Source organism: Cheilinus undulatus, linkage group 10, assembly GCF_018320785.1.
Source record: "Cheilinus undulatus linkage group 10, ASM1832078v1, whole genome shotgun sequence".
Classification (NCBI taxonomy): Eukaryota; Metazoa; Chordata; class Actinopteri; order Labriformes; family Labridae; genus Cheilinus; species Cheilinus undulatus.
In genome coordinates, this window is record NC_054874.1 from 38,897,652 (window position 1) to 38,909,885 (window position 12,234).

The 12,234-nt window shown below is 38.3% G+C and overlaps 1 protein-coding gene across 1 annotated transcript in view; it reads left to right on the forward strand.

The window, feature by feature from the left end:
• Positions 1–8,254: 8,254 nt before the first annotated feature.
• Positions 8,255–12,234, forward strand: part of LOC121516491 — a 35,381-nt gene continuing 31,401 nt past the window's right edge. Inside the window, exons 1-2 of the mRNA XM_041797808.1 lie at positions 8,255–8,303; positions 8,432–8,764. Coding sequence (XP_041653742.1) covers positions 8,255–8,303; positions 8,432–8,764 — 382 coding nt within the window. The remainder of the gene's footprint in view (positions 8,304–8,431; positions 8,765–12,234) is intronic.

The following is a 12,234-nucleotide window of genomic DNA, read 5'->3' on the forward strand; positions in this document are numbered from 1 at the left end:
GACCGTTTACTCTGGTATTAGAGCTGCTGTTAGAGTGTAGCAATATGCACAGTGGATTTGGTAATAAAAAGCTATTCAATTACATGAATTCAATATGAATATTGTTTAGAGGACTGTATAGACCTGCCCAGAATGTTCATGTTCAAACAATAAGGTACCACAGCTTTATAGTAATGTGACCTTACCCATCTGGTAAAATCATTGTTATATTATGATCATTACAATATCTTGTGTATGTATTCAGTTTAAAGCTTGTTGATTTTACCCGTTTTTTGTCAGTGCAATGCAAAAAGTGTACTATGAAGTTAAAGTGATGTTCGAAGATTCTGTGATCTTATTTACTGAAATATCACTCTATTGGTTTTGAGTAAACATGTTGTAAGTTAGCTAATACCATTTAAGTCAATAAATAATTCATTTCCATGATTTTTAATGAATGTCTTTTGTACTCTTTTGTTTTAAAATGTTTGTACTCTGCTATAAAAAATTAAACTTATCAACTTCATATTCCTGTGTAAAGTTGTACTGAAGCAGAGTTAACTAAAACGGACCAATCACTGAGCCCCATCCTTCAACACCAAGAGCCAATCACATTTCTCTCTACACTGCAGTTGGAAATCCAGCACAAAAACCTTTATTTAGAAACACTTAAGACATTTAATTTTTCTTGTTTGAATTTATAAAGTTGTAGTTTAAACCATGTTCATGTGGAGTAATGCACATTGCAAGGCATCCTGAGAGGTTAAAGAATGAAACACAGCATATTCCCCCATCACTTTGTCTAGTTTTGTTGTTTCTGCCTGATGCCACAGTTGAGAAAAAAGTTTTTTATTCACATAAATCTACACTCAATACTGCATCATGACAAAGTGAAAACAGAATTTTAGAATTTTTTTGCAAAATTATAAAAAATAAAAAAAACTTAAATATCAAAATCACATGTTAAGAGCATTGATAGAAGAAAAGGTGATGTAGTGCAGATGTAAACATGCTCCTGTCTCCTCTTTTCTTAAATGTGTAGCAGGCATCAAATTTAGAATGTGTACATTTTAAAAAGATTGGAAAAGTTTGAACATTAAATGTTTTCTGTTTGTGCTGCATTCACTTGAATGTAGGTTTAAAGGATTAGCAAAACAACTGCAAACCACTACACACAGGAATCATTACAATGTTGTCAGCTCAAATTTAACCTCTTTTGTTGTTCGCATCAGAAAACCACTGACACATGAAAGCAGAGCTCGCTCTACAGTTGTTTCATGGTTTTGGGCGGCGTCATCAGCCACCAATCAGATTTCTCTTCAGCTGACCCCTCCTACATGAAATGATTTCATTACTATGAATCATTTTATAAAGCAGTGACAATATCAGCTGTCTGAGGTGGAATGATCTGAAAATGCTGGTTGTGTTTCATTTCCTAGTGATGCTCAGAGTCGGGGGTAAGTTTAAGCATTAATATTCATTTAAACATTTAAAGTACTGAACCAGAGAAGAAGAGTGTGTGACTGATTCTTTCCCATGTGTTTATGTAAAATGACATCTTTTCTATAGGGAGCATGAATGATGGAACCCTTGACAAACAGGCAGTTGTTGTTGGAGATGAAGTGAACATGAAGTGTGAAACTGAGCCCACAGGAAGCATCTATTTGATCCGCCTCAGTTTTGGAAACGTCCCTGATTAATTCGGAAAATCACTTAACATACTATATTTAGATTCTGACATTACAACTATAACAAATGATGGAGTGTTAACACTTCAAATAAAAAATTCACAGTTGAAGGATTCAGGACTTTACTATTGTTTAACAACTAGTCAACGAACCGTGAAGTTTTTGAGAGGAACAAACCTGACAGTTAAGGGTGAGTACAATTTTATTTCTCTTATTTCAGGCCTTTAAAAATGTCCAGTTGGAACATTCTAAAAAACATAATCATCAGCTGTGTCGTTTAAGATTTTCTTCAGATTTAATAACTTTAAACATGTATTTCATTTCTAATTTACCCACAGCAAAAACTGTGGTCCCTCCAGACCTTCCTCCTGGTCCAGTCCTTCCTACTGATCCAGTCCACCCAGAAGGGTCTAAGGAGAAAACCTGTCCAGGAGAACACAGTGTTTGCTGTTACAGAGCCGGATCACATCACTTATACCCAGGATTTAATCGAGAAATCAGTGCTGAAAACCAGCAGAACCCTGCAAGACTCTCAGTAAAGAAATGCATCTGTAGTTTCATCCAGAACAGTAGCGCCTCAGATCCTGGGACTTGTCTCTGTGCTGTGGACTCGTGTAAGGAGATTCCTGAAAACAGATCCAACAAGACCAAGGTGAAGGCTTCCTTTCTCTCTGTAATGACAAAGTTTAGCTTAGCATATGTAGGCCGTTTAACCGTAAGCATTTACCAGGGACCTTGTGCTACAAGATCCCAAAATACAGTCAATATAGATGTGAAATTAGTGAGTTATGTATTTAACATTACCCTTAATGATTACAGTACAAACAGTACATTCAAAAGTATTCAGACCCCCTTTGCTTTTTGTTTTTATGTTGTAGCCTGATGTTACAGTTGAAAAAAATTATTTCTATTCTCTCAATATGCTCCTTTCAGAAAAATCAGGATAAAGGGTTGTGTTACACCTCACTTTATGCCGGATATATCCAGGTTGCTCTATGAGCGTAATATAGCTTGAGCTAAAACCAGGAGTTCTGGCCTGGACAGAGGCTGGAAGCTTTTTAGAAAACTGTGTAATTCCTTCACAGTTGCTATAAAAAAATGCTAAAGCTAAGCATTTTCTAAACGAAACGTCCAATTACCTTTATGATCCAAGGCTGTTCTGGAAGACAATTAAGTCCTTGTCAGAGAATAAAGGGGTTGTGAGCCTCTGATTTAATGAGAATTTCATATATGTATATATATTTATTTATTTAAAACTATACAAACTGATAAATGGTCCAAAAAATACACCGTTCAATGAACTATCAATACCCAGAAATGTTTAACACATTAAATGTTATACAAAAAAAGTGACATTTTAGCAAAGTAAGAAAAGAACATTTCAGGGATTCATATTTATGTGAGGAGAAATCACTGAAATGGAGATATGAGTCAATGTTAAATTCTGATTGTTCTAGTCAAAGTTTGGTTATAAAATAATGGAGAATATGTTTTGTCTTGTTTTCAAGCGCAAAGACGAATTTCTCAGTTTTTTGCACTAGTGACAGCAGTAGTCTGTGTGGTGATTTTTGTGATGATTGAAAGTTTTGTCTTCATCTGCAGCTGAACTTCAGGAGAAGCCATGTGGCCCAGAAGTTATAATTTTTTAAAGCCTAAAAACAGTTGTGTGGCCTGGTGTTAAGTTTGTTCACGCTATTTACAGAGGCTATAGTCTTCGAACAGGGACAGTTCTGGGCATAGGTGATCGAGGTGATTGCCTTGGGTGCCACGCTGAAGGGGGTGCCGATGTGAGCCCTAAATATTCTAAATGAAGCACCAGTGACAGGCTGTCAACTCCTGTGCTTTCCTCCTCCTACTGCACCCCTCACTCTCTCTCTCTCTCTCTCTCTCTCTCTCTCTCTCTCTCTCTCCTGCCCTGCAACATAAAGAGCAGAGCAGAGTGTCAGAGTGATCAAATATCTCCAGAGAAATGCTGCTTAGTGTTGTTCCAAAACAGCTGTGGGGAACTTGGACATTATTGACAAAATGTTCCTGTTTTTGTCATGATTTCTGTCACTAGTGAAAAAAGGCCTATGAATAAGGGAAGCCTAACTTCTGGGCTTTCAGTGTGGCTCTGTGCTCTTGTTTTAACAAAGTAATGTGGAACAATCCTGAGAAAACAGCTGCTTTTCTACATCTGCTTTTGAGCTAACCGCTTTAGCAGCAGCAGCCACCAACTCAACCCACCTGTAACAATCACAAAGTCATGCTGAAGCAGGTCGGCAGAAGAGAGACAACATCTTTTCTGTCATGAAAAGCTTTCAGTGTGTCTCTGTGCTCTTGTTTTAGTAAAGAAATATGGCCCAGTTCTTATAAAACTGACGCTACAGGATAGCCATCACTCATAGCTTCCTGCCCTTAGCTACTGCCTCGTTCTCCTCAAAAGATGCTGATTTGTCCTGTAAAGCAAATTTAAAACACACATTTCAAATTTTCAGCTTCTCAGTATGTTTCATCAAAAAATACTGGGGGAGAAACCTCCAGACCCCCTTCTGAAGTCTTACTGGACCCACTGATGTCCTCATACCTCCGCACGTTGAGTCAGCCATGATGACTCAAAAACAGGCATTGTGGTCTTTGCTACAGATAACAAGACAATGTCAAACTCTCAATAACAGTATTGAATTAAAACATCTCTTTTCTTATCTATGTTGTCTTCATTTTTATAATCCAGCTGCTGTTGCTCTGCAAGATGGCCAGAGAAGTCAACAGGTACAATCCAAAATAAAGCTTAAGCTTTATCTACAAAAAAAAAAGTTTTTATTTTAACTTTGTCATCTTTCCGTATTCTCAGGAAGAAGAGGAAACTTGGCAGTACTCTACTGTTGTCTTCACCATGAGGAAATCTGACTTTGGTGAAGCAAAAGAAGCAAAGACAGCAGAGAGGAAGAGGAGGCTGCAGAGAAGGCCTTTGGATTAGATTAGAGAATAAAAAATGTGCGCCTCACAAATTTAGTCTGATTTAAATAGCTCATGTCTACAAGTTGTATTTATAAGGTGATACGTTAGATTTTATTCTGCATCTGTTTTTCCATTTGTAAAAAAAATATATTTTTGTTGTGTTCAACTGAAGTTTCTCTGTTTACATCTGTATTTTTCATGTACCAGTTTTTCCAATAAAGTATTTCCTGACAAGTAAATTCAGAAAAAAGAAAAAAGAAAAAAACTTTGCATAATCATCACTTTCTTTGCCAACTTTTCCTGACCTGCTTTCTGGGATAAATGTCCCAAAGATTGGGCTACAGCAGCTGCTGAAGTTAAAATATTCAATAATTTTAAAAAATCATGTGTATACATTCAAATAGTATACACATTTACCAATATATTCATCCAATGTAGAGCTATTCATATATTTTCAGACTACAAAAATAATAAAGCTTTTTTGTCCTCTTTTAAACATATCATCCATCATTATCTGCTGTCTTACTCAAGTGATGCCAACCACAATTCTTCCTAAGATTTCCCTCCACAAATCTGAACAATTTTATTTCTATTTATTTTCTAAACTGAGCTCTTAAATTCCTGTAGTCCCATCAGCCTCCCTTCCTGTCACTGCTGAGCTTTTTGTGCAGCTCCAAAACCCAAAGCAAGTGAGAGACTGGGGGAGCAGCAGTGGTGATGTAAAGAGAGGAAGTGTGATCAAGTAGAAGTTAGAAGTAAGGCGTGCAGGAGAGTTATCACTCTGAATGGTGTCAGTGTGGTTTCTCAAGTTAAAGCTGTTTTAAAGCCTCTGTATCTTCAAACTTAACAGAAAGATAGTCCTGGACTAGTATCAGAGTCTAGTGCTGATTTGCAGACTGTCTAATGCGATACAACTGAGCTTGCTTCCTGTTAACCATACACTCACCGGCCACTTTATTAGGTACACCTTGCTAGTACCGTGTTGGACCCCCTTTTGCCTTCAGAACTGCCTTAATTCTTTGTGGCATAGTTTCAGCAAGGTGTTGAAAACATACCTCAGAGATTTTGGTTCATATTGACGTGATAGTATTAGCAGTTGCTGCAGATCTGTCAGCTGCACATCCGTCATGCGAATTTTGCCTTCCACCACATCCCAAAGCTGGTCTACTGGATTGAGATGTGGTGACTGTGGAGGCCATTGGAGTACAGTGAACTCATTGTCATGTTCAAGAAACCAGTTTGAAATGATTTGAGCTTTGTGACATGGTGCATTATCCTGCTGGAAGTAGCCATCAGAAGATGGGTACACTGTGGTCATAAAGGGATGGACATGGTCAGCAACAATACTCAGGTAGGCTGTGGCATTTATAAAAGCTCAGTTGGTACTAAGGGGCCAAAAGTGTGCCAAGAAAATATCCCCCACACCATCACACCAACACCAGCCTGAACCATTAATACAAGACAGGATGAATGCATGCTTTCATGTTGTAACAGTCTTTACATTACATCCTTCAGTAGATTCATTTATTTTTGTAATATTGCTGATAATAAGTGACAAAGCCATATTTGTCTTTATATTTAAAGAAAGTACAACAAACATTACATTTGACTTCTTGAGATTCAGACAGATGGAGCTAAAGTTAAACACCTCTTCATGGTCACATTTCTATTTACAGCCAAACCACTACAGCGCTCCAGTTTCCATATACCCCTAACTACTCAGTGGTGATTGTGAATATGTGTTTGTTTGTGTGCATGTGTTGTGAGTGTGAAATTCCATATAAAATAATGTGCACTGCAAAGCAGTTGTTTGTTTCATGCACCCAGTCTTCTGTGCAAAACCTGTGAAAGTTTCAGTTTGTGGTCAGCTATTTGACCTCATGCACACACAAACACTGATAAACATGTTCACAGTCATCACTGACAGTCATGCATGGAAACCTCAGCATTGTCTTGGTTGGCTGTATAGTCAGAGTCTTTGGTGCTTGAACTCTACAGGGTGAAGGATAATCGAGGGTTGTTTACCCTGAGTGGCAGCAAGATGTGAAGCTGGGGTTGAGTGAGGATTGATAGTGATGTCATCCGAGGCTGGAGAGGTGAGACTTAAAGAGCTACAGCTACATTATTGACTCACATAAAAAACACACATCAAACTGACCCCATAACATTTTACCATTTATTGACTTTATAAATCAATCATGGTCAATATCATTTAAAAAATACAAAAAAAAAAAAAAAAAAAGACTTCTTAAATATCACAGTGAAAACAGATTTCTATATACTTCACTTAATCACTTAAATACAATTATGTAATATTTCATAAGGGATAGCATCAATATTCACCCTCTTTATGTCAGTGTTCAGTAGATGCACCTCTGGGTGCAATCACAGCACTGAGTCTGTGTGGATAGGTCTCAATCAGGCTTGCACATCTGGACACTGAAATTTTACTCCATTCTTCCTTGCAAAACTGCTCAAGCTCTGTCAGGTTGCACAGGATAAACAGCCATTTCAAAGGTCAGTCACAGATTCTCTATTAGCTTGAGATCCTGAATTTAACTCCGCAACTCCAGAACATTCACCTTGTCGTTTTTTAACCATTTCTGTGTAGCTTTCGTTGTATGCTTCTGGTCATTGTCTTACTAGAAAATAAATCTTCTCCCAAGATGTAGTTCTCTTGCAGACTGAATAAAATTCTCCTCCAGGATTTTCTAATACTTGCCACCATCATGCTTCACAGTAGGGATGGTGTGGTGTGGTGATGTGCAGTGTTTGGTGTCCGCCATATCCGCCTTTGTATTATTTTTTGTGTGCCTCTCCTGACTTATACTTTGAATGCACTCAGGTGATCCCCATTTCACTTACTGTGAGACTACTAGCACCACTATCACATAATCAGTCCAAAGCAGGTTGGCAGAAGACCAAAAGCATCTTTCACAACATGAAAAGCTTTTAGGGGTTGTTTTTATTCTTTACTTCATATAGAAACATGATCCAGTTCTGGTAAAACTGAGGCTATGCTAAAGCTACATCAGAGGTATTTAACACAGTGGAGGCAGCCATTACCAGCAGCTTTCAGTACAAATAAACCCCGCCCATAGCAGTCTGTATGGTTCTGAAAGTATAGTCACTCAGTCATACAGACCCGTGTGTCGAGGAGGACAACCACTCGCGCATGCAATGCCGACAATGCAGAAATTTTTAGAGTACACAAATAAAAGGGACTGTTATGTGTCCCCCTGGTATTTCTTATTGAAAAGCTTCTTGTTAAAAAATAGGAGATGGCCAAAATGCCAAACTTAAATCAGGGCATTATAAACTACAGGATGACTAAACTGTAACTACACACACTTCATCTAAACAGTCTGTGGAAAATACAGAAGAAAACTGAAGTCAGTGCATTTCCTCTAAATGATCACAGAAACCCACCATGAAGCATGAAACAGAAGTTTGCTACCTCTTCTGTTTTATCTGCTTTGGCTCGACAGATGGTCATTTTTTTTCCACTGTGGTTTTATCATGTTATACCATCATGATGAGAGGCCAATCAGATCACTCTGTGAATGTTCCCTCCTACTATTTGAATCTATTTAGGAGGATACGAGTCTTATGCGAGCTTATTTTAGTTCCTTCTTCAGTGGACTGACATGACGATGCTGGCTGTACTCGGTTTACTACTGATGCTCGGACTGAGCCGTAAGTAGACATGAAACTTTTGTCGTGAAATCATAATGTATCTATGTAAGGTGTTGCTATTTTAATGTAGAACAGAACATCAATGATCCTTTCCTGTCATTGAGTGCAGACGTGTTTATTTTGTTCAGGATGTACAGATGAGGAGAAGATTGAGATAAAGACGGTCCGTGTTGGAGATGAGGTCAAACTGACGTGTCCTCGCAAGACCTCTGCTTCAGGTTCAACAAAGTTGTTTTGGTTCAGGCAAGTTTCTGGAGACTTGCCTGAATGTTTGGGTGGAACTCTCAGGATTGACTATGATGATGTTACCAAAACTCCTCACACCACCTTAAAACAAGAGCCTGGAACATTTGTCCTGATTATCAATCAAACCCAGCTCAGTGACTCTGGACTTTACTTTTGTGTGGAACAAGAGGATCTTAAAATGACCCTTTTAAAAGGAGTATTTCTGAGGACTAAAGGTAAAAAAATGGTGCCTATAATTCTTAGAACTGTGAACACTTTTGGTAACAACAGTTACTCTGTTTAATGTGATCATAAATTCAGATGTGTAAGGATAAACTCACATTTATTTAGGAAGGTCTCCATCTTTACTTTTAAACTGTAACTACTGCTACTGTCTTTATAAGTGAAGTCTGCATTCATTCTGGTTTGTGTTCATTAGGACCAGAGTCTAATATCACCACCATCATTCAAGACCTTTCAGCTGATCCTCACCATCCAGACTTGAAGACTCTGCAGTGCTCAGTCCTCACTGACTCTGAAACTAAAACCTGTCCAGGCAATCACAGTGTGTTCTGGTTCAGATCTGGATCAGATGAAGCTCATCCCAGTGTCATTTACACTCATGGAAACAGACGTGATGAGTGTGAGGAGAGTCCTGAGACTCAGTCTCCACAGAAATGTGTCCACAGCTTTCCTAAGACCTTCAGCTCTTCTGATGCCGGGACTTATTACTGTGCTGTGGCCACATGTGGACAGATATTTTTTGGAAAGGGAAAAGAAATCAACATTGAAGGTAAGAGCAAACAACTTTGATTATAAACTGTTTTTTCATATTAGTCAGTCCTTCATATCATACTGAATGCTCCACCTTTGCAAGTGGCTCAGGACAAGGAGAATCTGTGACCATGCATAACAAATGTATCTTTATAATATACTTACATACATGTATGCGCCTCCTCTACAATAAAACATAGATAAATTCACCCATCTGTGCATTAATAAGTGCATAAACACATCCGTTTAAGCAAATTCTGTGCAACAGGGCTATGTGAAATTACACCAGCACTTCAAAGAAACAGGCCAAGGGCAACTAGGCAATTTATGAAAACAAATTTATATTCATATGCCATACATCAGCACTGCAGCACTATGGCACTTTACCATCTGCCCTATGTACTTTAACTGTAATGGTCTCTTTATTCCTGGTCAGCAACTTTCTGTACTGTTGTATGTGGGTCTTTGTACATGAATGTTTATGTTGTTTGGTCTCTGTGTGTTGTCTGGTTTTATGAATGTTTGTATCCTTTTATTATGTACATGTTTGATGTACATATTTATGCAGTATATATACCATCAACCTGCTTGGGACTACTGATGGAAATCAGCGATACACGGCTACAACATGGCACATTTACATACCCGTGTTCATCAATGTGAGTTGTCTTCTATAATGTAAATAAATAAATAAATAAATAAATAAATAAATAAATAAAAGTTGAATCATTAAGGTGATAAGATGTTTTAGGAGCATGTTAATAAAATGACAATTTAACAGTCTGCAACCAGATAAGATGAAAGAAAGAGAGAACGGTATTTCCATACAGACAGCACTGACGCACGTCTGTGCCATGGTCAGAGAGGAGCTTTAAAGCAGGAGGAGGAAAGTTCAGGTCTGTGTTGAATCTTTTATTTCCTCTGCGGCTAGAAGCCTAAAGTCCACACTACCAACATTTTAGCTTGTGTGTTTGTCTGTGTGTGGCGTCAGTGTTTGTGTCACTGTGTACTGGGCATGAAAGCCAAAGTGTTTGCGAAAAAGACACATGACGAGTGCACTGATAGACTCGGCCATGCACTTGGCAGATATTTTGGGGAAAAAAAAAACCTCCTTTCATGTGTAAATCAGCCTCATTGAAACAAGCAACTAACTCACACACACTGGTGCTAACAGCTGAAATCCACCTGCATTTAACAAGTGTCGATATAAAGCCCTGCTAACATCGGTGTGTCAGCTGTTGTATTATGTGTTACACTGTTAGTCACACTTTCTGTCTCTCACATGTGGCCCCCATGAAGGTAGAAGTCCTGGGCTGCAGACCCTGTAAGCCCATGAATTAATGCACCTATGGCGCTCTGATGTCACTGACTATGGAGTTCTACCTTCCTTAAAGACACTGATTTATCAGATACTCTTACCTTGAACAAAACTGATTCTGTTTAACTATCCACCCCAGGATATTTTCCTGACGTTTTAGGCCCACAGTTTGCTCCGTCTGTGTTGGATTCAGCCCTAAGCTAAAATCTCAGTGCAGAGGTGCTATGGTGGTAGAATCCAGCCACGCCATTTACACCTGCATTTATTGAGCCTTTTGCATCTAAGCCTCTCTACAGGTGGAGGTCAGTGCTCTCAGAAAAGGACCAGTGATGTTTAATGGATGATTCAATGGACTCCTTCACACACAGCAATCCAAAGCAGTACTGAAGCATACAATTCTATCTAGTCAATGTACTAAGGTACAAAGGACGTAAGTTTTAGCATCGTACTTTGATGAAGATGCAGTGAGCACTGAAACATTAAACCAGCGAGGAGTCCATGGAATCATCTTTGAAACTGTTCAGTGTATTATCTCTAATAACTTTGAACTCTTTCTGTTTTTTTTATTTGATGTTTTTGCAGGAGAAAATGTGCAGACGTTCCAGACAGCTCTGTTAGTGGTAGCAGGTGTTTTAGCCTTAAGTCTGATTTTAAATGCTGTCCTGATTTGTAGCATCAAGACAAAATCTTGTGTTTCTGGCAAAGGTAAAAGACTTTATCAGTGTCCAATAAATCAACCAGTGTTTTAATTTGACAATTAGCAAATTACCGTCTAACATCATTGTTTTTTTTTTTAATTTTGTTTTTTTTTTTTAAATCACAGCTGCTGATGCTCTGAGAACAAATGCTGCCACAGCCACTGCTGCTCAGCAAGGCCAGCAGGTCAAATGTTTAAAGTTTAAATTTTACAAAGTTATTGGTATATTTCTGTCTCAGTGTTGATACTAACATCATGATATTTTCTGTGCATGTCGTCAGGGAGCTGGGGACTCGTTGGTTTATTGTGCACCGGACTTTTCCAAGAAGAGAACTGGAAAAAAAGAGAGACAAAATGTGAAGGCAGCAGAGGAAGAGACTGTTTACTCTGGTGTCAGAGCTGCTGTAAGAGCGCAACAATACGGGAACTACAAGAACTTAACTTGAGCTCTGTTAGCTATGCTGTTAGCTTACGCAGCTAACAGGCCTTTGTTAGCTACATAGGCTGTGTTCAAATGTTTTCATGGAGAAAAAGCTTTTTCCCTGTAAGCAGACAGTTTACTCAGCTTTATTAGACCAAGGTTTTTCGGTGTATGTTATTGTTTTTTAACTTTGGGCATCTTAACCCTTACCCTAAACCCGCAAGTTTAGTCCAATTTTATTTTACAAGTTTTGGCTCATATTTCCATTCTGAGATGTACGGGGTCTCAGATGAACAGTCTGTAAGAGTGGCAGTCAGAAGAGAACGGGCTGCAACCAGACTGTCTTGGACTACTTGTTTATTCTGTTTATTTTTTTGTTTGTTTATTATAAGGCTATGTTTTAGAAATATGCAGTCATGCACTTTTTTGTTGATGCAATTTGAAAAGTAGGCTATTTTTTCCAAGTTTAAGTGTTTTTGCTTTATTTAAATGACGT